At 39.8% G+C, this 24,596-nt stretch overlaps 2 protein-coding genes across 5 annotated transcripts in view; both read right to left on the minus strand.

Annotated features, from left to right (window-relative positions):
• Positions 1-1,303: 1,303 nt before the first annotated feature.
• LOC129190897 (leucine-rich repeat-containing protein 9) lies at positions 1,304-7,297 on the minus strand. 2 transcript variants are annotated; one of them, XM_054793638.1, is made up of 6 exons: positions 6,853-7,297; positions 3,553-3,646; positions 3,311-3,447; positions 3,086-3,228; positions 2,815-3,012; positions 1,304-2,604 (listed from the first exon to the last, which is right to left on the minus strand). In XM_054793638.1, the coding sequence occupies exons 3-6, from the start codon at positions 3,383-3,385 to the stop codon at positions 2,487-2,489; spliced, it is 534 nt and encodes a 177-aa protein (XP_054649613.1). In that variant the 5' UTR covers positions 3,386-3,447; positions 3,553-3,646; positions 6,853-7,297; the 3' UTR covers positions 1,304-2,486. The 2 variants fall into 2 exon arrangements, with proteins under 2 accessions (XP_054649613.1, XP_054649614.1); XM_054793639.1 differs by having other exon boundaries at positions 3,311-3,646.
• A 3,239-nt stretch (positions 7,298-10,536) lies between these two features.
• The window catches only part of serpini1 (serpin peptidase inhibitor, clade I (neuroserpin), member 1), a 29,568-nt gene continuing 15,508 nt past the window's right edge, over positions 10,537-24,596 (minus strand). For all 3 annotated transcript variants that reach the window (XM_054793607.1, XM_054793609.1, XM_054793608.1), the window contains 5 exons: positions 16,184-16,388; positions 15,946-16,043; positions 15,189-15,275; positions 13,604-13,693; positions 10,537-11,580 (listed from right to left, as the gene is read on the minus strand). In XM_054793607.1, the coding sequence (XP_054649582.1) occupies positions 11,504-11,580; positions 13,604-13,693; positions 15,189-15,275; positions 15,946-16,043; positions 16,184-16,388 (557 nt within the window). In that variant the 3' untranslated portion in view covers positions 10,537-11,503. The remainder of the gene's footprint in view (positions 11,581-13,603; positions 13,694-15,188; positions 15,276-15,945; positions 16,044-16,183; positions 16,389-24,596) is intronic.

Genomic DNA, 24,596 nt, shown 5'->3' on the forward strand with positions numbered 1-24,596 from the left:
GTGTTCGGTTATTCTTGGATTAAATTACGATTTAGTTTAATTATCATGTTTTTTATTAATTATGTTTTTGCAGGCGTTTATCTGTTTGTTGGTGTGTCTGTTCAAAATAACTTGAAATGTTCTGAATGGATTTGGATACAAAAATTTAGGAATTGTCGGAAATGGGATGTGGAAGAAGTGATTAAATTTTGGGGGTGATCCGTCTGGATCCAGGAATTTTTTTGAAGGATTCTTTAACATTGTGATATAGGACGGTTTTCGGCATTTGTGCATATAACTCCACAAAAAATGGTCAGAGTACTTGGAAAAAGGAGCTACAGCGCTTGGTGGAGGTCTGCGCTCTCCAAGTGCTTTTCTAGTTTAAGTTTGTTTTCTTAAATTATTTTATTCGCTTTGTATTATTAAAATGATCTATTGCTGATATGTAATAAAAACATAATTTAACACAAATTCAAACTGGTTAGAGAATGAAAAAACATTTAGCCCAACTTGTCAATTTGACAGACATTTTAATGCCATATCGTCTCGAGAGCAGGCTGCATGTAAAACAGCTTCAGATGATTACATTGCGAAATGACTCCCTGGAGATCACAAGCATCTCCTTGACCTGTATCTTGTCTGCTGCTGCAGCTCATTTACTCGCCTCTCTGCAGACACGTGCAGATAAGCCTTGCACACTTTTACATTCATGCCAATGAGGCATGTAAGTGGCAGTTTGTGCCTGTTTTGTGCTCATTTTAAGTGCTCGTTAGAGATGGGGCCCGGCTTTCTGCTTGGTTTGATATAAAAGCAGGCACACATGACTATTCATTTAGGTTTTGGGAACTGACCAACAAAAAAAAATGAATTAATGACACCATTAATTCATTCCGCTGCAGAGGAGGCGCACACATTTCCATTTAGATGATGTTTTTTCTTCAGATCGATCCCTTATTTGCAAAAGTCAATCGAGTTATAAATTAGCCTAATCATGAACCGATTTTTTTTTTTTTTGCCTTATTTGGGAACTCATTCATCTTTAACTGTCAGTGTGCACATTCAAAATGAAAATGTGATGCTGCTTTTTTTTTTTTTTTACTGGTTTATGCCAATCATCACTAACTTTGAGGTTGACACTTGAAATTTAAATGTACAGCGCATCCGGAAAAATTATTCACAGCGCTTCATTTCTTTTCTACATTTTATGTGACAGCCTCATTCCAAAATAGAATAAATACATTTATTTCCTTAAAATCATACACACAACACCACATAATGACAACATGAAAAATGTTTTTTTTTGATATGTTAGCAACAATATTGAAAATATAAAAAACTATGACATCACGTGTGGAAGTATTCCCGTTTCTACATTTGGAAACATTTCACAAAAACATTTTGTGCTTTTCCGGTGCACTGTATGTAAAGCAAAATATGTAAAAAAATAAATAAATAAAAAATGTAGTATTGAGTAGGGATGTCCTGATCCACATTTTTTGGCTTCCGATTTTTTTTTTATTCTTGCCGATCCGATCTGGTACCGATCTTTTTCTTTTTTTTTAATAATCAGCTTTTCTTACAAACCATGAATTTGTGGAATTGGGATTGAATTATCAACAATATGGTTTGGCTTTTGTAACAAACCTCTGTGAGTCAGGTCCCTAATCCAATAAAAGATAAAATTGGAAAAAATGGGCGTGCAAAATACTTTTAGGGTAGGACTCATTATTTTGTTTTAGATCAATAATCAGATCAATAGATCTGTGCTGTGATTTAGAATACAGTATATGACTTTTTTTTAACAAACTCTCTTCAACACAATAGCAATTTATTGACGGTCCGTCGTATAAACAACCAGCAGTTAGAGCAGCACTTCCTTTGCGAGCTCCCCGCACCATGACACAGCAGTCCAGGCACAGTGAGGGGGAACTACGGCTGTAGCTACGTAGCCGAATATCCAACATCCAACGTGGAACTAACTTCACCACGGTACACCGCGGACATGTCTGCATGGTGGTGTTGCGTTTTCTTCTTCTTGCGGGTGGCGGGAGTCAAGTGCCAACCAGCTTTGAGGCGTACCTATGTTGGAGTGTGGCTCAGAGTTACGAACGTTATAGGGCAACCGGATCGGCCCGATCTCGTGGCGGAAACCGATATTAGCCGATCTTCAAAATAGAGCGGATCGGCAGCCGAACCGGATCCTGAAGATCGGACAGGGACATCCCAAGTATTGAGATCAGCCTTATTATCTTCATACTCGGTATTTCCTTCCACTGATTTCATTCTGTCAGTTTCACAATGGAACTAAAACATTGAAACGAGACATGGCAATGGATCCTGTATCCTCCAACAAACTATTTTGTTAGTGTATTTTGGGGTCGGGTCTGTTTCTTGGCATTTGTGTGGCACGTTTAAGGTAAAAAAAAAAAGTTTCTCTTCAGTCCAGTTTTGAAGACAACTAAGATGGAGGAGATCTGAGTGTAGCACAAATCCATCTGTGGAGAATGTTACAAAATGTTGCACATTCTGGTGATTTGTGGGAAGTGTAACCCAGTGTGGAGGTTGTCTTCTGGCAGTTTAGGGACTCCATCCAGGACCTCAAGATTTGGCAAACAGGAGAAAACCCTGCAGGAGAGGAAGTGAGAATGAATTTAGTGTTGCACCGGCATCTGTAAAGCTGAAGTTACACACGGGGGCTTTTTTAAATGCCCAAATTAAATCCAATGCCAATTAAATCCCTTATCCCTACAAGGGATTAGCTCTACGCCTATACGCTCTTATTAGCTCTTATTAGTGAGGAAATCACTAATAAGACACTTTATATGAGCTCCTTACCGTGCACGGTAGTCTTCAGTAAAGGTGACAGGATTGAGGGACAGGTTTAAGGATCGTAGAGGACTGTTCCTCAGAGTGTCCAGTCCTCCCAGGCAGCTGATGGCATTCTCGGACAAACAAAGTTGCTCTACAGCTGGCAGTTTTGGCAACTGGAGTAAACACACCAGGTGGTTACGGTGCAGATTTAGAATCCTGCACCTGACAAAGAACACAGCATTGCTTTAGTACACAGGAGGCTTTTTATTGTGCAAAGAGGTGCTGCTCTACATACCTTGGCAGACGGACAGAACTCAGGTTGCTGAGAGAGTTGTCAACCAGCTGCAATTGCTCCACGCGGATCAACCTGCGGAGGATGCGGAGGAAATTCTCTTGCTGGAAAGGATCCCCCAAATCCTGGTAGGATAGATTTAACTCCTGAGAGGAGGTAGCAGTTAGAAGGGAAGGATATCTCTCTCTCCCTCTCACATCATACAAACAAACACACAAACAAACTGACCAGACAGTTTTCCCAATTCTCTTGTTTTCTCTCCTCCCAACTCTGCCCTTCCTCCTCTGTCCTCATCCTCCTCATCCTCCATCCCTCCACACAAGCTGCATCCCTGTCTCTGTGAAAGAGCTCCTCAGCGCATGGTCCTTCGGATGACACAATTTTTAAAACATCATCAGCCAGCCAAAGGCAGCTGTAACGATTTCATGTTATGCAATCTAATTCAATAATTTGGTATTTCATAGAGAGACCTTCTCTGACCCTGGGACAGCTCAGCTGATCACCGGTGAGGTTGCACTGAGGTAGGCGATGCCATGACACAAACCGGAAGCGGCTGGACGGAAGCTGGAAGGAAGGAATTTCAAAAAAAGAAAACGAGTGGCACCAAATAGCATTTTTGCAGTGTGTACAAAAAACACAACGTTCCTGTCATATAGAAGATCTTCAACTAGCAAGTCCTTAAAACCGTTAAAAGCAGCAAAGCGCTTCTGTTGCATTGAGGACCTTTGACTTGTGTTTTTGTAGTAGGTCCTTAAAAACAGCAGAGGAAAGCACTCCTGTTATGGAGAACATTTTTCACTCGCATTTTTGCAGTAGCTCTTTAAAACCAGAAAGGCACTCCTGTAACAAAAAAAATGTGAAAGGTGTGAAAAAGTGTTTGCCCCCTTGCAAATTTGTTTATGTTTTTGCATGTTTGTCACACTTAAATGTTTCAGAACATCAAACAAATTTAAATATTAGTCAATGACAGCACAACTGAACACAAAATGCAGTTTTTGAATGAAACTTTTATTATTAAGACAGCAAAAAATCCAAACCTACATGGCCCTGTGTGGAAAACAAATTACCCCCCCCCCCCCCTGTTAAAACATAACTTAACTAGATTAATTGAGATCTATCAGGAAAAGGGAATAAAGCAATTTCTAAAGCTTTGGGACTCCAGCGAACCACAGTGAGAGCCATTACCCACAAATGCCGAAAACATGGAACAGTGGTGAACCTTCCCAGGAGTGGCCGGCCAACCAAAATTACCCCAAGAATGCAGCAACAACTCATCCAAGAGGTCACAAAAGACCCCACAACAAAATCAAAAGAATTGAAGGCCTCACTTGCCTTAATTAAGGTCACTGTTCATGACTCCGCCATAAGAAAGATACTGCGTACCAAAACCACTGCTGAGCAAAAAGAAAATTAAGGCTCGTCTCAGTTTAGCCAGAAAATATCTTGATCCCCAAGACTTTTGGGAAAATACTCTGTGATCTGACGAGACAAAAGTTGAACTTTTTGGAAGGTGTGTGTCCTATTACATCTGGCTAAAAGTAGCACCGCATTTCAGAAAAAGAATATCAAATATAAAAGAACAAAGCACTCCTGCTATGTAGAAGATCTTTGACTTGCGTTTTTGCAGTCGGTCCTTAAAAAGAGGAGCAACAATGTGACGACAACCATAGAACTGGAAAGGAAACTGATGTCAACACAACGTTTAAAATTGGTAAAAGAAAAATGTATCTGTCCTGGCTACTCAGTACAATATGGCTATAAGTCAGTAACAATAATAGTGCAGGAAGAATGAGAATGGACTGTACATCAAAATGTGAGCTGCAGTTTTCTGACTGGAAAGTAGCCTTCCAAGCAGCAAGTTTTACTATTAACAGTGGTTAACTTATTTTTACACTTGTATGACAGCTAAAAACATAAAAAGTGCGATACAAAGGCCTTATGAAAGACGACTCACTTTTAAACTCAGTTTACCTGCTGCAGGTAAAGTCTTTGTATTCCACCCAAAAAAGGGTTTCAGGTGCTCAAAGAAAACGTAAAACTGATCCAATCTTCTCAATCTTTATTAAAAACAGTGTAGAACTTGAACTGGTCCTTCAGAACATAGGCTTTCTTTTTTGCCTATTCCCGCCAGAGACCTGGTAGCACAGCATTGCTGGCAGTGCTTCCAGCCTAGCTTGCAGCACTTGTTTGGTGAAAAGTTGCTAAAGTTATGTTTAGAGTTGACATAGTTATTGTTTATTAGTCCCCAGAGTAATACAGTGGAACCTTGGTTAGTGTCCTTAATTTGTTCCAGAAGGTCCGACTCAACTAACTGAATCAATTTTCAATAAGACATAGGTTCCCAAAGTGGGGTACGCCGATTGTCATGGGGGTATGTGAATTAAAATGAAAAACATAGCGCCTAACACTCACAATTACGAGTGTGTGTGAACGCCTCACGGCACGAGGAGCCCAGAACAGGAAGGAGACAGAGCTTTAAGTTGTTTATTGGGCTGTGTGCATCATATGCACAAATAAGTAAGTTCGATGATTATTTTGTGCATTAAGAGTGTTTCATTTTGAATATTTAATTTATATTGGTGCTCCACACACGGCGCAGCACTGAAAACCTGTCATTGTGAGTGGGGATTCACCCGAAAATGAGGCTTTATGTTGGTTGTATTTTTGTACTTGGGATACTATTAAGTAGTGGGTAGTGGTTCGTTTGTAGTTGGGAAACCATGGAAAGTTTCCCGTCCGATAATCATTTACTCATCTTTATTATGGATAGTGGATAGGCTCTTTTAGAAATATATACTGAATGTGTGCCCAGAGGAGTGTGGGTTTGTCCAAAAGGAGGGATTTTTTTCCAAAAGGTTGTGTGCGGTCTTGTTGCGTCACATAACGCACACAAATGAGGGACACTTAATACTCAACAAGCAGGATCAGTCACATAAAGATAAAATAAACCTTATTTATGCATGTGAAACTAGAGGGCCGCACGGTGGTCCAGTGGTTAGCAAGTTGGCCAACACAGGAACAGCCTGGAGATCGGGAAGACCTAGTTCGATTCTCCCTTGGGCTTTTATGTGTGGAGTTTGCATGTTCTCCCCGTGTGTGCGTGGGTTTTCTCCGGGTATCCGGCTTCCTCCCACATTCCCAAAAACATGCAGGTGAGGTTGATTGGCGACTCTAAATTGTCCATAGGTATGAATGTGAGTGTGATTGGTTGTTTGTCTATATGTGCCCTGCGATTGGCTGGCGACCAGTCCAGGGTGTACCCCGCCTGTTGCCCGAAGTCAGCTGGGATAGGCTCCAGCCCCCGCGACCCTAATTAGGAGAAGCGGTATAGAAAATAGATGGATGTAAAACTAGAATTATAAAACAGTGTTTTGCGTAAACATTTTGCTTAGAATGCTAACAAGGAAGGACATTTTCTGATTAAAAAATACATTAAGAATACAGATGGACTCACGCAGTGTATCAGTAACACAACAAGTCAAGCGCCATGTATGCTAACCAGGGAAAGGGGGAACCCCCCCCCGTTCATTTCACTGTGTGACAAGCTCACTGGGAGATCAGTGTTGGCTGCTGCTTTCCCAGTTAAAGAGTCTCTCTTATCAAGTAAGCTGAAGAACGTTTGACCAATTCTTGTGGGAATACACTTACACTTTGTTGAAATAAAGTTGCGAGTTTGAGACTCCTAGTGTAGATTGTTGTGTACTGATAGTGCTTTACTAAACAAGAATGCAGGTATTAAGGTAGTGCATGAAACCGAGTGTATCACTTACAGGTGTTGATCCAAGTCCAGAATCAGAACTGTGGTGCACCGATGCAGGTAAGTGTGCCACACCGAGCTCAGAGTAGTGGGATGAGTGAGATTTGGGAAAGCTGCCACTGAATGTGTTCACATCTGAAGAACTGCGAGGGAAAGTGAGGAAGATGAACACTTTGTTAGTACAGGAAGTTCTGTGTGTGTGTGGATTGAGAACCTGACCCTCAGCTGAGTGATCGTGTTACAGGCAGGGACACCTGAGCAGGTCCACCACTGCGTTATAATGTGTGCCCCTCTATTATTGATACTACCTCTTTAAATGCAGAGCTCCAAATGAACCAGTATGAACTTTAGCTATGTGCTTAGGGGTCAAGGGTGAGTCGTGACATTTATTTTCTACATTTAGTCATAGCCTTACACACACTGGCCACAACATTAGGTGCAGCTGCTATCTAAGTGTTGTCCCTCTATTGTGGCAAAATAACAGCTCTCAGTATGATGGAGTGCATTTCTACATTACAACCGCAATAATACATGTCAATCAAAACAGCATGGTTTTAAAGTGCAGGGGCACCTAATAAAGTGGCCGGTGAGTGAAAGATGCTGCCTGGAGTTTGCACATTGGGAGGCACGTTGCAAGTTCATTCTACCTGAGATCATATGAATTAAAACTGGACTAATAATAACTTTCTATACGATACGCAGTGTTCCCTCGCTACATCGCGGTTCACCTTTCGCGGATTTTTTTTCAAGTGCAGTTTTGCATTTTTTTTTAACAGCGTATGAACCCGCGTTGTGTTCTGCGTCTTTTTGGTGTATTAGAGCGATGTATCGGTGCTCTGTTGTATATGTCTGTTATTGTATTGACTACTACTACTACCAGTAGAGGGTGTTGTATACTCATGTTGAAGATGTGTGCAGCTCCACCTCGTCTCAGTGTGTTTATGTGCCTGTACGCGCATATTAGGAACCCACAGTAGACAATAGCCGGCTAAATATAGAGCCGCAACAGTCCTTATTGGCTAAGGGAGAAGCCGCCCATTGTGTTCTGCGTCCTGATTGGCTTTAGACCATTGTCAATCAATCTCCTTTGTGCCATCGCTAGCAAACTAGCTAACTGTGTGAGCTGCTTGCTAACCGCCAATAAACAATAGAAGAAGAAGAAGCAGCAGCAGCAGCTAACCGGCTAAATTAAGATAGGAGTTGGACGAGGAGGAAGACGACGGCAGAAGAAATATGTTTTAACAAGGATACAGAAACGCTACAGCAGAATGGCGCCAGGACTAAGCATAGTCAGAGGAGTGAATACGCGAGTCACTTAATAATTTATTGTGTCCAACCTAGTAGACTGATCATTAAAATTCAAACGACATTTGAACTTCGAGAATGTTTAAAATGTGAGAAAATGCCTGTCTGACAACAGTGTATAAAGTGTATTGTGAGGGGTTTTACAGCCTTAAAACATATCTAAGGCTGATTTCACGTATTGCAGGCTATTTCGCGAACCCCCGCGATAAACGGGGGAACACTACATACATTGACAGTAGTGACAGCACAATAAACAAGCAAATTAGTCTTATTTTTGTTACTGATGCATACTTAAACAGATTAGAAGTGACTTGGATAATACTGTATATTGATTCGCTGTAGTTTGACAGAGACAAACAATGGTGCTCTTATCTCACCTTTCTGACATGTCCCGATCTTGTGCAGGTAAATGCTGTCGTTCTTTAACAACGCATAGCTGGCGGTTCCGTCGAGCTGCGTGAAGCTGCAGCTGTGACCCATGGAGGCAGATGCTCTTGTCTGTTCGGTGACAGAAGGTGCCCTCCTGCTCTTGGGCTGCCTCAAGTCAGGTGAGACGCTCCCATAGTGCTACAGGATTGTCACTCCTGTGTGTTGCCTAGCGACAGTGTGCGAGTGACGGGGGTGGATGTGAGGAATATATATCTATATACTAGGAGTTAATTAGAAAAATGAATTAATGTGGCAATTTAATTGCATTGAATGAGGCAGATGGGAGGATTTGGAACCAAATAGGAAAAATTGAGTTTTTATTTTTCGTGTGTTAGTGAGCTGTCTCTGCTTGTCAGGTAATAACTTGGCTTGTTCTGCTCCTCTCAAGTTACTGCTCTAAATGTGTGTCCACTGTGCTTGTCTGTCATTCAACTTACTTGGAAATTCAACAATTCTACCCAAAAACAATAAATGGGGCTAATTCCAAGGCTAGTTTACTTTTTAGACTTTAAAAAAAAATTGTGTTACCCATCATTAGTATTATTATATTTTATAAGTTAATGCCTTTACAATTTCACAGTATTTCCTGATTTGATTTTAATTCATAATTTTGATATTGTATTATACAGTAGCAGTCAAAAGTTTGGAGAAACTTCCTCCTAATATTCAATGATATGGTGTGTCCAAACTTTTGACTTTATTGGAAATACTCAATGTGCACTCGGTCCCCAGTTAGCATGTTTTTTGGTTAACATCAAAAATGTTCATGTTCTTTATCAAATGCTGGTACTTGCGACTTTCTTTGACTCCATTTGGGGTTTTGAAGTGTGAAATACTCATGGCAAAACAGGAAGGTGGTGCCCATGTTGATCTCGCTGCCACATCGTATCACGTCAAGAACCACATCTTCAAAAGTAACCTAAAATATGAATTGATCCCTTTCATCATTTATCCCATCATTTATATGTATTTATATGCATTTCCTATATATATATATATATATATATATATATATATATATATATATATATATATATGACTCTCTCTCGTTTCTGTCCAAAAAAAAAAAAACCCTGGCTTTTCCTCTTTATGGAAAGATAGCAGTGACAAGCACCTTCCAGCACCCGCACTCCTCCACCCCTTCAGGATGAAGCGAGTACTGCAAGCACCTCCGCATATCACATGTCTTTGTATTTTATTTCCCGATTAGCAAGAATAACGGTCACACTTACACTAAGGACATTACACAGGCCACGGTGTATAATACAACATTATATTATTGGCAACATGCTGACAAACAGACAATGGCAGCCGCCATTATCTAACTCAGTGCACTCACTGAGTGCACTCAGTTAGTAGGCAGGGCTTGCTCACAGAAGAGACACTTGCGGCTGCCACATCTTGGGTTTCTGCCCTGTATTTCAGCAGGAAATATGCAAATTCAGCAATTTTTACTTAAGAAAATGTTTAAAACGATGGGAATCATACAGAAAATAGTTTTATAATAGAGCTCAATGAGCAAATATTAGGATTTATGTTACCATTATTGTTTTTTTAATTTTTCAACATGACAGGTGAGGCCTCCCCTGACACAAAATAGCTAACGTAGGCATCACCAGTTTTTGCAACAATGTCCAGTGTAATATCTTATATTTATACTATTGCTATCAATGCACTGATTGCTATTTTGTACAGTTTCTAAACCGTTACTTCATACCATTGCTTGTATGTTTGTATCATAAACATATAAACATACAGTATATTAACTACAGGAAATGTCAAATGCAATTTGAGTACTGTAATACATGATTTTTCAGATTTTACCAGATTACATCCAAATACAATAATAAACTGGATTCACATTTGCATATTTTGTACTTGCACAATGATGAGCGAAAAGAACTGTGACGATCTCTCTGTTGTATTAAATAATAGAAAATCTATTAAAAAAAGACAATTAAGCTTAGGAACATTTCTATTTTATTGAGTATAAGAGTGAATACAGCTGGTGTTATTGTTTCTTCCTCTATGTACTGTACATCCATAAAATGGTGCAGTGGACCTTTTTCAATGTGCCTGCATGCCCCGGTTGGTCTCTATGGCAACCCGCCTTAGTTCTGCAGTCTCCTCAGCTCACCTGTGAGACGCCCAGCTCCAGGCTTCACCAACCTCATTTGGTATAAGGCATTTTAGTTTATTGGCAGTTTAATTGTGTGCCTAATGTGTACAAAAACAACTAGAATGTGGTCTGCTGCTTGTTATATTACTAAGAGCCATTGTATGAGGACGCTATGTTTGAGCCACGATAAATACTGAGCACATATGCTACACATGTTAAATATAATTGAAATAACGCTGCAAGTTGTAGGTGTTCATGTTTCAAAATGTTTTGGTGCATTGTATATAAAGCTGCTGAACTCAAAAGCGCTTCCGCATGAATATCATGTGTACTTATAGAATATTACTTTACGAGAGAATATTTACAACTTCTTCCTCCTGCATTTCTGCATCCATCAAGATTCCAGTATCAAAACACACCTCACTATATGTATGTATGTATGTGTATATACTGTGTGTATACAGTATATATATATGTGTGTGTGTGTGTGTGTATGTATGTATATGTATATGTATGTATGTGTATACAGTGTATGTATGTGTGTGTATATATATATATATATATATATATATATATATATATGTGTGTGAGTGTGTATGTGTATATATATATATATGTACAGTATGTGGTGTATATATGTGTGTGTGTGTATATATATATATATATATATATATATATATATATACAGTATGTATGTGTATGTACTGTATATATGCCTTTTCTCAACACACTTTCTCATTCAGCATAATAATTGGTTGATATCTTTTATAAAATATTTATGAAGGTGGTGATAGAAGTAGTCACGCCATGGTTACATGAAGTCAAAGTCATGGTCGTTCGGCTCGATGACTTCTGGGGTCATGACCCGACCCATGAAGAGGATGGACCCTGGAGGGAAATAAAAATATTAATAAATAAAAAAGGACCTGTTACATAATGCAGGTTTATGCCTGCAGTTCAATCTGACCTCTAATGTGGTTTAAGAAATAATACACAGGTGGTGGTGAGTACGTACTGCCGGAGTAACACGTAGTCACTCAGACTTGTCTTTTGGCAGTGCGTAAAAGTGAAAGTGAAACTGAAATTAGACATCGGAAGATGCTTCATGGAGAAACCAACATTGGCTGCATGCCCGGTCCAAGCTGCTGAAACACGGCAACCATCATGAAGGATAAAGATAGTATTTTGAACATGTGAAAGGAGCTGCTCCTATGAAAAGGACAGTGATAACAGCATTAGCGGTGTGGAGGTCTCGTTAATGACACTTCCTCCTCCCAATAAGCCTGTCTCTCACTCCTTGCAACACCCCACAGTGTCCAAGACAACAACAGGGATAAAAGCCTAATTATTATAACAAAAATCGCAGCATTTCAAACTATCTACATAAGTGGTACGAGTCTGTGCAGCCACCATTCCTCACTCCTTTGTGTGCTGAGGCTGCCACAAAGCACTATGGGCAATTAATGCCAATTCACTATATCACATGTGTCAAAGTCAAGGCCCGGGGGCCAGATATGGCCCGCCACATCATTTTAATAATAATGGGAATAATGTGTGTCAATAATGCACGTCACCTTTTTCCTTCTGAATGTACACTATCGGTCAGAAGTTTTAGAACACCCCAATTTTTTCAGTTATTTATTGAAATTCAAGTTGTTCAAGTCCAATGAATAGCTTGAAATGGTACAAAGATAAGTGGTGCAGTGTCAGAGGTTAATGGTAAGGTTAATGTGTATTTCAGAATTATACCAAAAGGCCTGTTTCAGGGACCACAAAATGGGTTAACAGTTTAAAGCTGTTGTGCAGAAATGGAGGTTGATCAAGCTTGGCAGTTGGTGCAACTAATTCCTACAAGTCTTCCGAGTTCTGGAGAACTTACTACCTCCTCTGCCTGTATAAAAACAGTGTTCGGAACACACTGTGGTACTATACCCTTGTGAACATCAGTTGAACAGCATTGTATTGGAGACAGTAATTTGTTGCTACAAAAATGGCAAGAAAAAAGGTAATTGACAATTGAGGAGAAACAGAGGTTTTTCCTCCAGAGAAAGTGTTCTAAAACTTTTGACCGGTAGTGTATTTAAACGTTCATTGTGCCACGTGTAGTTCTTCTGAATGTATTAATATTTGATCATGCAAAAAGAAAATTTTTTTCAGCATTTTTAATCAAAAATAAATAAGCAGACATTCAACAGCTTGTCATCTTGACATTCTCACGTCACTCAATCCATCAATTTGCTAGTAAAAATATAATAATCAAATACATTGGCAATTGTGTAATGATGTCATGAGTCATAGTATATTGACAGTTACAAGTGGCCGTCTGAGGGCAGCCATAACTGCGTCGTGGCCCTCAGTAAAAACGAGTTTGACACCCCTGCACTAGACGATGCACTTCAAATACAGCTGGCCTTTTCTAACGCAGAAAATCCTTTCTTCTCATTGCTTCTTAATGAATTTCATCACTTTACAAAATGAGTGGGCCAAAAAAGCTGCATAGACCCTTACAAAGCTCGGCAACTAGAACACAGGTTTACGGCTTACACCAGAGGTGTCCATACTTTTTCCACAGAGGGCCACATACTGAAAAATGAAAAGATGCAAAGGCCACTTTGAAATTTTGTAAAATTAGTTTTTGTTTCAATTTGTGGGAAAAAAATTGACGGTTAAAATGCCTATAAGTCATGCATTCACAGTTATGAAACATTTCAAAATATACCTTTGTTGTTTTGTGACTCAGTTAAATACAAAAGTCTGTTTGTCCGGTCCTATATTTTGTCATTGTAGTTTTCTTATAAGTAATGTTAAAATATAGTCTTGTCTCGTTCTCATGAAACCAGTATTGTGTATCGTCTCGTCTCGTGAGCCGTATCATGATGCCCCTAATAACAACACACATTCACATACATACCTGTTCTCCTGTTTCTGATGACGAAGAAGAATGGGTGATCAGCCATGACTTGTGGGTACAGAACAAGAGTCCTGGTAAGGGCGATCATTCCTGCAAGACGACAGAGGAGAAGATGCTAAGTCAACAATGTACTGTAATTTGCGGTGTATACACCACATCCATGTATAAGTCGCACCCATTAAATTTAGACGAAAAAACTGATTTGTTCATATATAAGTCGCATGTGTTCACGTCATAAAATGACATTTTGTAGCATGCATCCATGAGGACCAGGCAGCTCTTTATTTGATAGAAACAAATCATGAGCTATGAAAAAACTCACAATGAGCTTGTCAACCCATTGGAAATTGCAGGTCATTACTCAATATAACAGTCTGACTCACGGTTTCACTTTACAAACAACATTAAACTCATTACACAGCAACTTAACACTCACACGTTATACCTCAGAAATATAGAAACATGTACCAATATGAGTTTATTATGGAAAAAAACCCAAAGTGTTAAAGTTTCCCACAATGCATTTTGTTTGAGAAAATAATTCCATTGGAGGGGCATAGAAAGCATAGAAAACGATGGGTGCTGCTGCAGTGCTGCCTCTGTTCACCAGAGGGAGCCTGGGGATCAGGAGCCCAAAGCCCAGAGGGAAGCTGATGTCAGACACAATGCCTAATGGGAAAACTTTAAAATGTTTTTTTTTTTAAATTTAAAATCATATTGGGACATGTTTGTATATTTGTCATGTCCACGTGTTGATGTTAAGTTGATGTGTGATGAATTTAGAGGTTCGTAAAGTGTTCTTTGAAAGATGACACCGTGAGTCAGATTGTTATGTTGTTATACTGGCATATATACTGACCTCCTGCGATTTCCAATGGGTTGATAGCTCGTGATGGATATTGAAAGATAGGAAGAGCTATCGCTTCCCCACTAACCCGCAAGTGACACAGTAATTTAAACAATTAGTAGCAGTTCTGAAGTAAAGGAGATGTCACAAGATTAGAATTTAGCCATTGTATAAGCCGCTGCGTTCAAACTTTAAGAAAAAAATTGCGGCTTATACACCGGAATTTATGGTAATTCACCATCAGAAGGGGGCAGCAGGGGTTACACGAGATCTCGCAAGATTAAAACCTGACGATATTTCTCATTTAGAGAAAAGCTATCTCGCGAGAACAGGGCAGCCAGAAGGTAATCAGCCACGGCATCACTACTGTGAATGATACTACACGTAATATGGAAGTGGAAGTGTATGAGGCAGGACTGGAACCACACATTAAGTGCTTTAAACCAGGGGTGTCCAAGCTTTTTCCACTGAGGGCCACATAGTGAAACGTAAAAGGATGTGGGTGGTCACTTTCATATTACCATTTAGACCCCGGGTCTAAATGCAGAATGAAGAAATGTATGTGTTCTACTGTAGTTGGTTTATACTAGTGGTGTTATACAACTTCACGTCAAAAAAATCAGAACTATCCCTTTAATTCCTGTCCACTAGTATACTATTATTACATTTATTAAACGCTGGTCACACTATTTACAAAGCCGACAACAGACTCAAATGCAGTACATTGCAGAAGTCTACCTGATCCAACAGCTCCCTCAGCTCCCTCCTCAGTCACCTCCAGGTAGGCCTTCTGCACTGCCCTTCCAATATAAAGATCCTTCCCATCTGAAACAAGCACACAAAGACAAAACACAGATGATGAGACAAAAACCGACCGTATATACAAATTCCAAGTTGCATCATGCCCTCTGAGAACACTGAGCCAACTCAAAAAGGGAAACTGGGAAATAAGCAAGCAATAACAAGATTGTTTATGTATGGAGCTCGTCGTGTTTCATACATGCGGGATTGTCACTTCATTTCTCCACCGCTACATATAATGTCTCACTGGATCTATTTTTACAAGCGGATGTGACAGTTTCAACCTGCCCACTCAATGGCAGTTACCTTGGTTACCTTGGAAAGTACAAGGAGTGCAACAAAGCAGCAGAAACACTGAGCCAACTATCGATGACGATTTTCTTTGCATTTGTACACCAACCACATCGAAGTGTCATAATTGTTTTTTTTTAAAAGCAGCACAGTGGGACATGTGGTTAGCAAGCCTCCCTCCCTGTAAAAAGGTTCTGGGTTCGAATCTCTGCTATGCACTCTCAATGTGGAGTTTGTGGGCAATGAATTGGAGCGTCCAAATTGTCCGTGACTGTGAATTTTTGTTTTCTATTTGTGTCCTGTGATTGACTGGGACTGGGATAGGCTCCAGCTCACCCGTGACTCTGAACAGGATAAGCGATAGAAAATGGATGGATGGTTGTTATAAAGCTATATGCGTCACCTGTCATGCCGGAGAGGTCAGCATCTTTAGTGAAGATGCTCTTTATGCCCAGCTCTTGCAGATTGTCTTTGAGGTCCATTTTCTGCTCCACTTTGAACCTATGCAACATCACATCAATAAACACATTGATGAATATCACACTATCTCAACATTATTGTCTTGCCAAAGGGAGGATTTTTATACAGCTCTTGTATTGGATCTAGCATAGCAAACGTTGAGGGCTTAACTGATTTCTTACCGGGGTAGATAGACCTCCACTTTTTGCTGTTTCACATTGTTAGCCCACTCCTCCAGTAGTGATGCTTTGATGATGGGCTCCAGAGAAGCGAGCGGTACTTCCTGCCGAGGTAGGACGATCATCATGGACACGTCGTCTCCCTCATATGGCATCTCTAACACCTGGTAAACACCACCAGCTTCCTGGGAGCCATCGCTGAACTCACCTTGTAGGGAAAGGGGGGAAGGAAAATTGGTGTGAAATAAGCCAGCATCCACACACACACACACACACACACACACACATTCTCGTTTCCATGTTTTTTGAGGACCATATTTTTTATCGTCACTTGTGAGTACCACCCTTTCTAAAGGTGCTACAAGGATGAAAAAAATCAGGTACTCTAACCACATTTTTATAAGCTTATACACGACTTCAAATATCTAAATTGTTGACGTAATGAATTTTCTCGTGCTATGTGGGGACATAAAAAAAATCAAGAAAACACGGTTAATGGGGACCTCATTAACATAATATTTGCATACTTCACACCAAGTCCAATGTGATTAGTGGGGACTTTGCAACAAGTATATTACCAATGTGATTTGAAGGGACTTTGCAACAAATATATTACCAATGACATGTTCAGATTGTCACATATATTAAAAAGGTTTTTGATCAAGAGATCAAGAAATCAACTATTACTATCACATTTCAGATTTCAGATTTAAACGTTGAATGGACAATAATGCAACAACTATGCATTCATTTGTGCTCTGATGTCAGCAGTGTAAGTGTTTTGCTCCAGCAACTTCAGATGTAGGATGTACTGGTCACAGGTCATATTGTCTGTGGATGAAAACTGTGGATAAAACTGATTCTTCAATATTTTCACAAAGAGTGTGTACCCAGACTCTGGTGGAAGGTGTGTTGTGGGGACCCCGTAAATGTCCAAAATACCCTCTTTATTAAAAAGGAAAAAATATTCCTGTGAAGTTTAAATTATGCTACAAGTATTGCACGATCACTACATTTCAACATATATTACATAGAACATCTTTGTGTACTTGTACGCAATAGATTGGGGGCACACACTGGTGAAATGTCTTCTAAACGTTTATTATGTAGGAAAATGTTTACTGTGCTGGAAATGTACTTGCACCCTAAGGTGTTTAACATACTACATTTAGAAGTTTACTGCAAGTGCAGTACTTGAGCAGAATTTTAAACTTCACAGGGATTTTTTCTTGGTTTATGATCTATGTAGTCTGGGCCTTGACGGCGTCCCCACAACACACCTTTGACAAGAGTTTGACCTGACCCTGTGTGTGAAACCTGTGGATGAAACTGATTCTCCAATTTTTCACAGAGTGTGTACCCAGACTCTGGTGGAAGGTGTGTTGTGGGGACCCCGTAAATGTCCAAAATACCCTGTTTATTAACAAGGAAAAAATATTCCTGTGAAGTTTGAATTATGCTCCAAGTATTGCACGATCACTACATTTCTACATATATTACATTTACAATCTTTGTGTACTTGTACGCAGTAGATTGGGGGCACACATTGGTGAAATGTCTTCTAAACGTTTGTTATGTGGGAAAATGTTTGTTGTTCTGACAATGTACTTGCACCCTAAGGTGTTTAACATACTACATTTAGAAGTTTAGTGCAAGTGCAGTACTTGAGCAGAATTTTAAACCCAACAGGGATTTTTTTCTTGGTTTATCATCAATGTAGTCTGGGCCTTGACGGCGTCCCCACAACACACCTTTGACAAGAGTTTGACCTGACCCTGTGTGTGAAACCTGTGGATGAAACTGATTCTCCAATTTTTCACAAGAGTGTGCACCCAGACTCTGGTGGAAGGTGTGTTGTGGGGACCCCGTAAATGTCCAAAATACACTGGTAATTAACAAGGAAAAAATATTCCTGTGAAGTGTAAATTATGCTACAAGTATTGCACGATCACTACATTTCTACATATATTACATTTACAATCTTTGTGTACTTGTTCGCAGTAGATTGGGGGCACACACTGGTGAAATGTCTTCTAAACGTTTGTTATGTGGGAAAATGTTTGTTGTGCTGGCAATGTACTTCACCCTAAGTTGTTTAACATACTACATTTAGAAGTTGAGTGCAAGTGCAGTACTTGAGCAGAATTTTAAACTTCACAGGGATTTTTTTCTTGGTTTATCATCAATGTAGTCTGGGCCTTGACGGCGTCCCCACAACACACATTCGACAAGAATTTGACCTGACCCTGTGTGTGAAACCTGTGGATGAGACTAATTCTCCAATATTTTCACAAAGAGTGTGTACCCAGACTCTGGTGGAAGGTGTGTTGTGGGGACCCCGTAAATGTCCAAAATACCCTGTTTATTAACAAGGAAAAAATATTCCTGTGAAGTTTGAATTATGCTCCAAGTATTGCACGATCACTACATTTCTACATATATTACATTTACAATCTTTGTGTACTTGTACGCAGTAGATTGGGGGCACACATTGGTGAAATGTCTTCTAAACGTTTGTTATGTGGGAAAATGTTTGTTGTTCTGACAATGTACTTGCACCCTAAGGTGTTTAACATACTACATTTAGAAGTTTAGTGCAAGTGCAGTACTTGAGCAGAATTTTAAACCCAACAGGGATTTTTTTCTTGGTTTATCATCAATGTAGTCTGGGCCTTGACGGCGTCCCCACAACACACCTTTGACAAGAGTTTGACCTGACCCTGTGTGTGAAACCTGTGGATGAAACTGATTCTCCAATTTTTCACAAGAGTGTGCACCCAGACTCTGGTGGAAGGTGTGTTGTGGGGACCCCGTAAATGTCCAAAATACACTGGTAATTAACAAGGAAAAAATATTCCTGTGAAGTGTAAATTATGCTACAAGTATTGCACGATCACTACATTTCTACATATATTACATTTACAATCTTTGTGTACTTGTTCGCAGTAGATTGGGGGCACACACTGGTGAAATGTCTTCTAAACGTTTGTTATGTGGGAAAATGTTTGTTGTGCTGGCAATGTACTTCACCCTAAGTTGTTTAACATACTACATTTAGAAGTTGAGTGCAAGTGCAGTACTTGAGCAGAATTTTAAACTTCACAGGGATTTTTTTCTTGGTTTATCATCAATGTAGTCTGGGCCTTGACGGCGTCCCCACAACACACATTCGACAAGAATTTGACCTGACCCTGTGTGTGAAACCTGTGGATGAGACTAATTCTCCAATATTTTCACAAAGAGTGTGTACCCAGACTCTGGTGGAAGGTGTGTTGTGGGGACGCCGTAATTGTCCAAAATACACTGATAATTAACAAGGAAAAAATATTCCTGTGAAGTTTAAATTATGCTACAAGTATTGCACGATCACTGCATTTCAACATATATTACATTTACAATCTTTGTGTACTTGTACGCAGTAGATTGGGTGCACACACTGGTGAAATGTCTTCTAAACGTTTGTTATGTGGGACAATGTTTGTTGTGCTGGCAATGTACTTGCACCCTAAGGTGTTTAACATACTACATTTAGAAGTTGAGTGCAAGTGCAGTACTTGAGCAGAATTTTAAACCCAACAGGGATTTTTTTCTTGGTTTATCATCAATGTAGTCTGGGCCTTGACGGCGTCCCCACAACACACCTTTGACAAGAGTTTGGCCTGACCCTGTGTGTGAAACCTGTGGATGAAACTGATTCTCCAATTTTTCACAAAGAGTGTGTACCCAGACTCTGGTGGAAGGTGTGTTGTGGGGACCCCGTAAATGTCCAAAATACCCTATTTATTAAAAAGGAAAAAATATTCCTGTGAAGTTTAAATTATGCTACAAGTATTGCACGATCACTAAATTTCTACATATATTACATTTACAATCTTTGTGTACTTGTTCGCAGTAGATTGGGGGCACACACTGGTGAAATGTCTTCTAAACGTTTGTTATGTGGGAAAATTTTTGTTGGTCTGACAATGTATTTGCACCCTAAGGTGTTTAACATACTACATTTAGAAGTTTAGTGCAAGTGCAGTACTTGAGCAGAATTTTAAACTTCACAGGGATTTTTTTCTTGGTTTATCATTAATGTAGTCTGGGCCTTGACGGCGTCCCCACAACACACCTTTGACAAGAGTTTGACCTGACCCTGTGTGTGAAACCTGTGGATGAAACTGATTCTCCAATTTTTCACAGTGTGTACACAGACTCTGGTGGAAGGTGTGTTGTGGGGACCCCGTAAATGTCCAAAATACACTGTTTATTAACAAGGAAAAAATATTCCTGTGAAGTTTGAATCATGCTCCAAGTATTGCACGATCACTACATTTCTACATATATTACATTTGCAATCTTTGTGTACTTGTTCGCAGTAGATTGGGGGCACACACTGGTGAAATGTCTTCTAAACGTTTGTTATGTGGGAAAATGTTTGCTGTGCTAGCAATGTACTTGCACCCTAAGTTGTTTAACATACTACATTTAGAAGTTTACTGCAAGTGCAGTACTTGAGCAGAATTTTAAACTTCACAGGGATTTTTTTCTTGGTTTATCATCAATGTTGTCTGGGCCTTGACGGCGTCCCCACAACACACCTTCGACAAGAGTTTGACCTGACCCTGTGTGTGAAAACTGTGGATGAAACTCATTCTCCAATATTTTCACAAAGAGTGTGTACCCAGACTCTGGTGGAAGGTGTGTTGTGGGGACCCCGTAAATGTCCAAAATACACTGATAATTAACAAGGAAAAAATATTCCTGTGAAGTTTAAATTATGCTACAAGTATTGCACGATCACTACATTTCTACATATATTACCTTTACAATCTTTGTGTACTTGTTCGCAGTAGATTGGGGGCACACACTGGTGAAATGTCTTCTAAACGTTTGTTATGTGGGACAATGTTTGTTGTGCTGGCAATGTACTTGCACCGTAAGGTGTTTAACATACTACATTTAGAAGTTGAGTGCAAGTGCAGTACTTGAGCAGAATTTTAAACCCAACAGGGATTTTTTTCTTGGTTTATCATCAATGTAGTCTGGGCCTTGACGGCGTCCCCACAACACACCTTTGACAAGAGTTTGGCCTGACCCTGTGTGTGAAACCTGTGGATGCAACTGATTCTCCAATTTTTCACAAAGAGTGTGTACCCAGACTCTGGTGGAAGGTGTGTTGTGGGGACCCCGTAAATGTCCAAAATACCCTATTTATTAAAAAGGAAAAAATATTCCTGTGAAGTTTAAATTATGCTACAAGTATTGCACGATCACTGCATTTCAACATATATTACATTTACAATCTTTGTGTACTTGTACGCAGTAGATTGGGGGCACACACTGGTGAAATGTCTTCTAAACGTTTGTTATGTGGGAAAATGTTTGTTGGTCTGACAATGTATTTGCACCCTAAGGTGTTTAACATACTACATTTAGAAGTTTAGTGCAAGTGCAGTACTTGAGCAGAATTTTAAACCCAACAGGGATTTTTTTCTTGGTTTATCATCAATGTAGTCTGGGCCTTGACGGCGTCCCCACAACACACCTTTGACAAGAGTTTGACCTGACCCTGTGTGTGAAACCTGTGGATGAAACTGATTCTCCAATTTTTCACAAAGAGTGTGTACCCAGACTCTGGTGGAAGGTGTGTTGTGGGGACCCCGTAAATGTCTAAAATACACTGTTTATAAACAAGGAAAAAATATTCCTGTGAAGTTTAAATTATGCTCCAAGTATTGCACGATCACTAAATTTCTACATATATTACATTTACAATCTTTGTGTACTTGTTCGCAGTAGATTGGGGGCACACACTGGTGAAATGTCTTCTAAACGTTTGTTATGTGGGAAAATGTTTGCTGTGCTAGCAATGTACTTGCACCCTAAGTTGTTTAACATACTACATTTAGAAGTTTACTGCAAGTGCAGTACTTGAGCAGAATTTTAAACTTCACAGGGATTTTTTTCTTGGTTTATCATCAATGTAGTCTGGGCCTTGACGGCGTCCCCACAACACACCTTTGACAAGAGTTTGACCTGACCCTGTGTGTGAAACCTGTGGATGAAACTGATTCTCCAATTTTTCACAAAGAGTGTGTACCCAGACTCTTGTGGAAGGTGTGTTGTGGGGACCCCGTAAATGTCCAAAATACCCTGTTTATTAACAAGGAAAAAATATTCCTGTGAAGTTTAAATTATGCTCCAAGTATTGCACGATCACTACATTTCTACATATATTACATAGAACATCTTTGTGTACTTGTTCGCAGTAGATTGGGGGCACACACTGGTGAAATGTCTTCTCAACGTTTGTTATGTGGGACAATGTTTGTTGTGCTGGCAATGTACTTGCACCCTAAGGTGTTTAACATACTACATTTAGAAGTTGAGTGCAAGTGCAGTACTTGAGCAGAATTTTAAACCCAACAGGGATTTTTTTCTTGGTTTATCATCAATGTAGTCTGGGCCTTGACGGCGTCCCCACAACACATCTTTGACAAGAGTTTGACCTGACCCGGTGTGTGAAACCTGTGGATGAAACTGATTCTCCAATTTTTCACAAAGAGTGTGTACCCAGACTCTGGTGGAAGGTGTGTTGTGGGGACCCCGTAAATGTCCAAAATACCCTGTTTATTAACAAGGAAAAAATATTCCTGTGAAGTTTAAATTATGCTCCAAGTATTGCACGATCACTACATTTCTACATATATTACATTTACAATCTTTGTGTACTTGTTTGCAGTAGATTGGGGGCACACACTGGTGAAATGTCTTCTAAACGTTTGTTATGTGGGAAAATGTTTGCTGTGCTGGCAATGTACTTGCACCCTAAGGTGTTTAACATACTACATTTAGAAGTTGAGTGCAAGTGCAGTACTTGAGCAGAATTTTAAACTTCACAGGGATTTTTTTCTTGGTTTATCATCAATGTAGTCTGGGCCTTGACGGCGTCCCCACAACACACATTCGACAAGAATTTGACCTGACCCTGTGTGTGAAAACTGTGGATGAAACTGATTCTCCAATATTTTCACAAAGAGTGTGTACCCAGACTCTGGTGGAAGGTGTGTTGTGGGGACGCCGTAAATGTCCAAAATACACTGTTTATTAACAAGGAAAAAATATTCCTGTGAAGTTTAAATTATGCTACAAGTATTGCACGATCACTACATTTCTACATATATTACATAGAACATCTTTGTGTACTTGTTCGCAGTAGATTGGGGGCACACACTGGTGAATTGTCTTCTAAACGTTTGTTATGTGGGAAAATGTTTGTTGTGATGGCAATGTACTTGTACACTAAGGTGTTTAACATACTACATTTAGAGGTTGTGTGCAAGTGCAGTACTTGAGCAGAATTTTAAACTTCACAGGGATTTTTTTTTTTGGTTTGTCATCAATGTAGTCTGGGCCTTGACGGTGTCCCCACAACACACCTTCAACACACCGAGTGCATATATTATTCGATATATTACATTGAACCTCTTTGTGTACTTGTCTTAAACTGGCTATGACATGTAGTTTTAAACTGTTGTAAAGTTGGAGTGCATAATCTTGAGAAGTATCTATTTTTGGCCCTCATGTCTTTGTTTTTTTAACAGTCTATCAACATACAGGAGAAGGCCAAAAACATACACACCTCTCAAGATTATGCACTCCCCTGCTGCAGCAAGCTAGCTGCACTAACTATAACTTTCCTGTAAGTTGAATGACAGTTGAACACTTATTCAGGTAATTCTAATTTGTCACACAAATGCACTTACCTTGTGTCACACAAATTCTTGACTTGTAAATTCTTCTATAATCATTCCTTATGGGGACCAGGAAGTGGGCGGCACCCAACCATTTATGGAAAAGTGTGTGTGGAGAGCGAGTGTGTGCAGTACCAGCCACAAACTACTGGGGGAGCTTGTGGGCATGCCACACACACACACAGCCATTGAAAACCATGTGTTGTGGGCCAATGCTAAAAACCACACGGGCACCTTCAGAACAGCTTCTGGGTTAATTTAATACCATTTTCTTTATGGGGACCTGATTTTTGGTCCCCATACCGAAATCGGTCCCCATGACGTGACTGTGTAAACAGATCTTTGTCCCCACAAAGATATGATTACAAACACACACACAGACACACACACACACTCACACTCACACACACAAACATATGCACTGATGCTCACAGCATGTACCTGCTTACAAGCTACCCCATAGCTGTACGCCTCTAGGCATATTGAACGCCGTGATTGACGAAGCGTGTGAGTATGTTTAAATTGATTATTAATACTAATATATAACAGTAATTTAATTAAATGCTAATTAAAAACCTTGCACGCTTTACTTCAAGGTATAAACTCAATCTTGAAGAAGTGTTTTTACGTTAAAAAAAGAGTAAACTGATCACGTCAGCTAAACTATTTAGCTGACT

The sequence above is a fragment of the Dunckerocampus dactyliophorus genome, chromosome 12 (assembly GCF_027744805.1).
Source record: "Dunckerocampus dactyliophorus isolate RoL2022-P2 chromosome 12, RoL_Ddac_1.1, whole genome shotgun sequence".
NCBI lineage: Eukaryota > Metazoa > Chordata > Actinopteri > Syngnathiformes > Syngnathidae > Dunckerocampus > Dunckerocampus dactyliophorus.

What these genes read in the sequence shown, in the direction of transcription:
- LOC129190897 (XM_054793638.1), bottom strand. Translation starts at nt 3,385, where the DNA reads ATGAGGAGGATGAGGACAGAGGAGGAAGGGCAGAGTTGGGAGGAGAGA. An exon ending in AGAATTGGGAAAACTGTCTG is followed by an intron (nt 3,229 to 3,310) that starts GTCAGTTTGTTT and finishes ACCTCCTCTCAG; the next exon opens with GAGTTAAATCTATCCTACCA. An exon ending in AGTTCTGTCCGTCTGCCAAG is followed by an intron (nt 3,013 to 3,085) that starts GTATGTAGAGCA and finishes GTTCTTTGTCAG; the next exon opens with GTGCAGGATTCTAAATCTGC.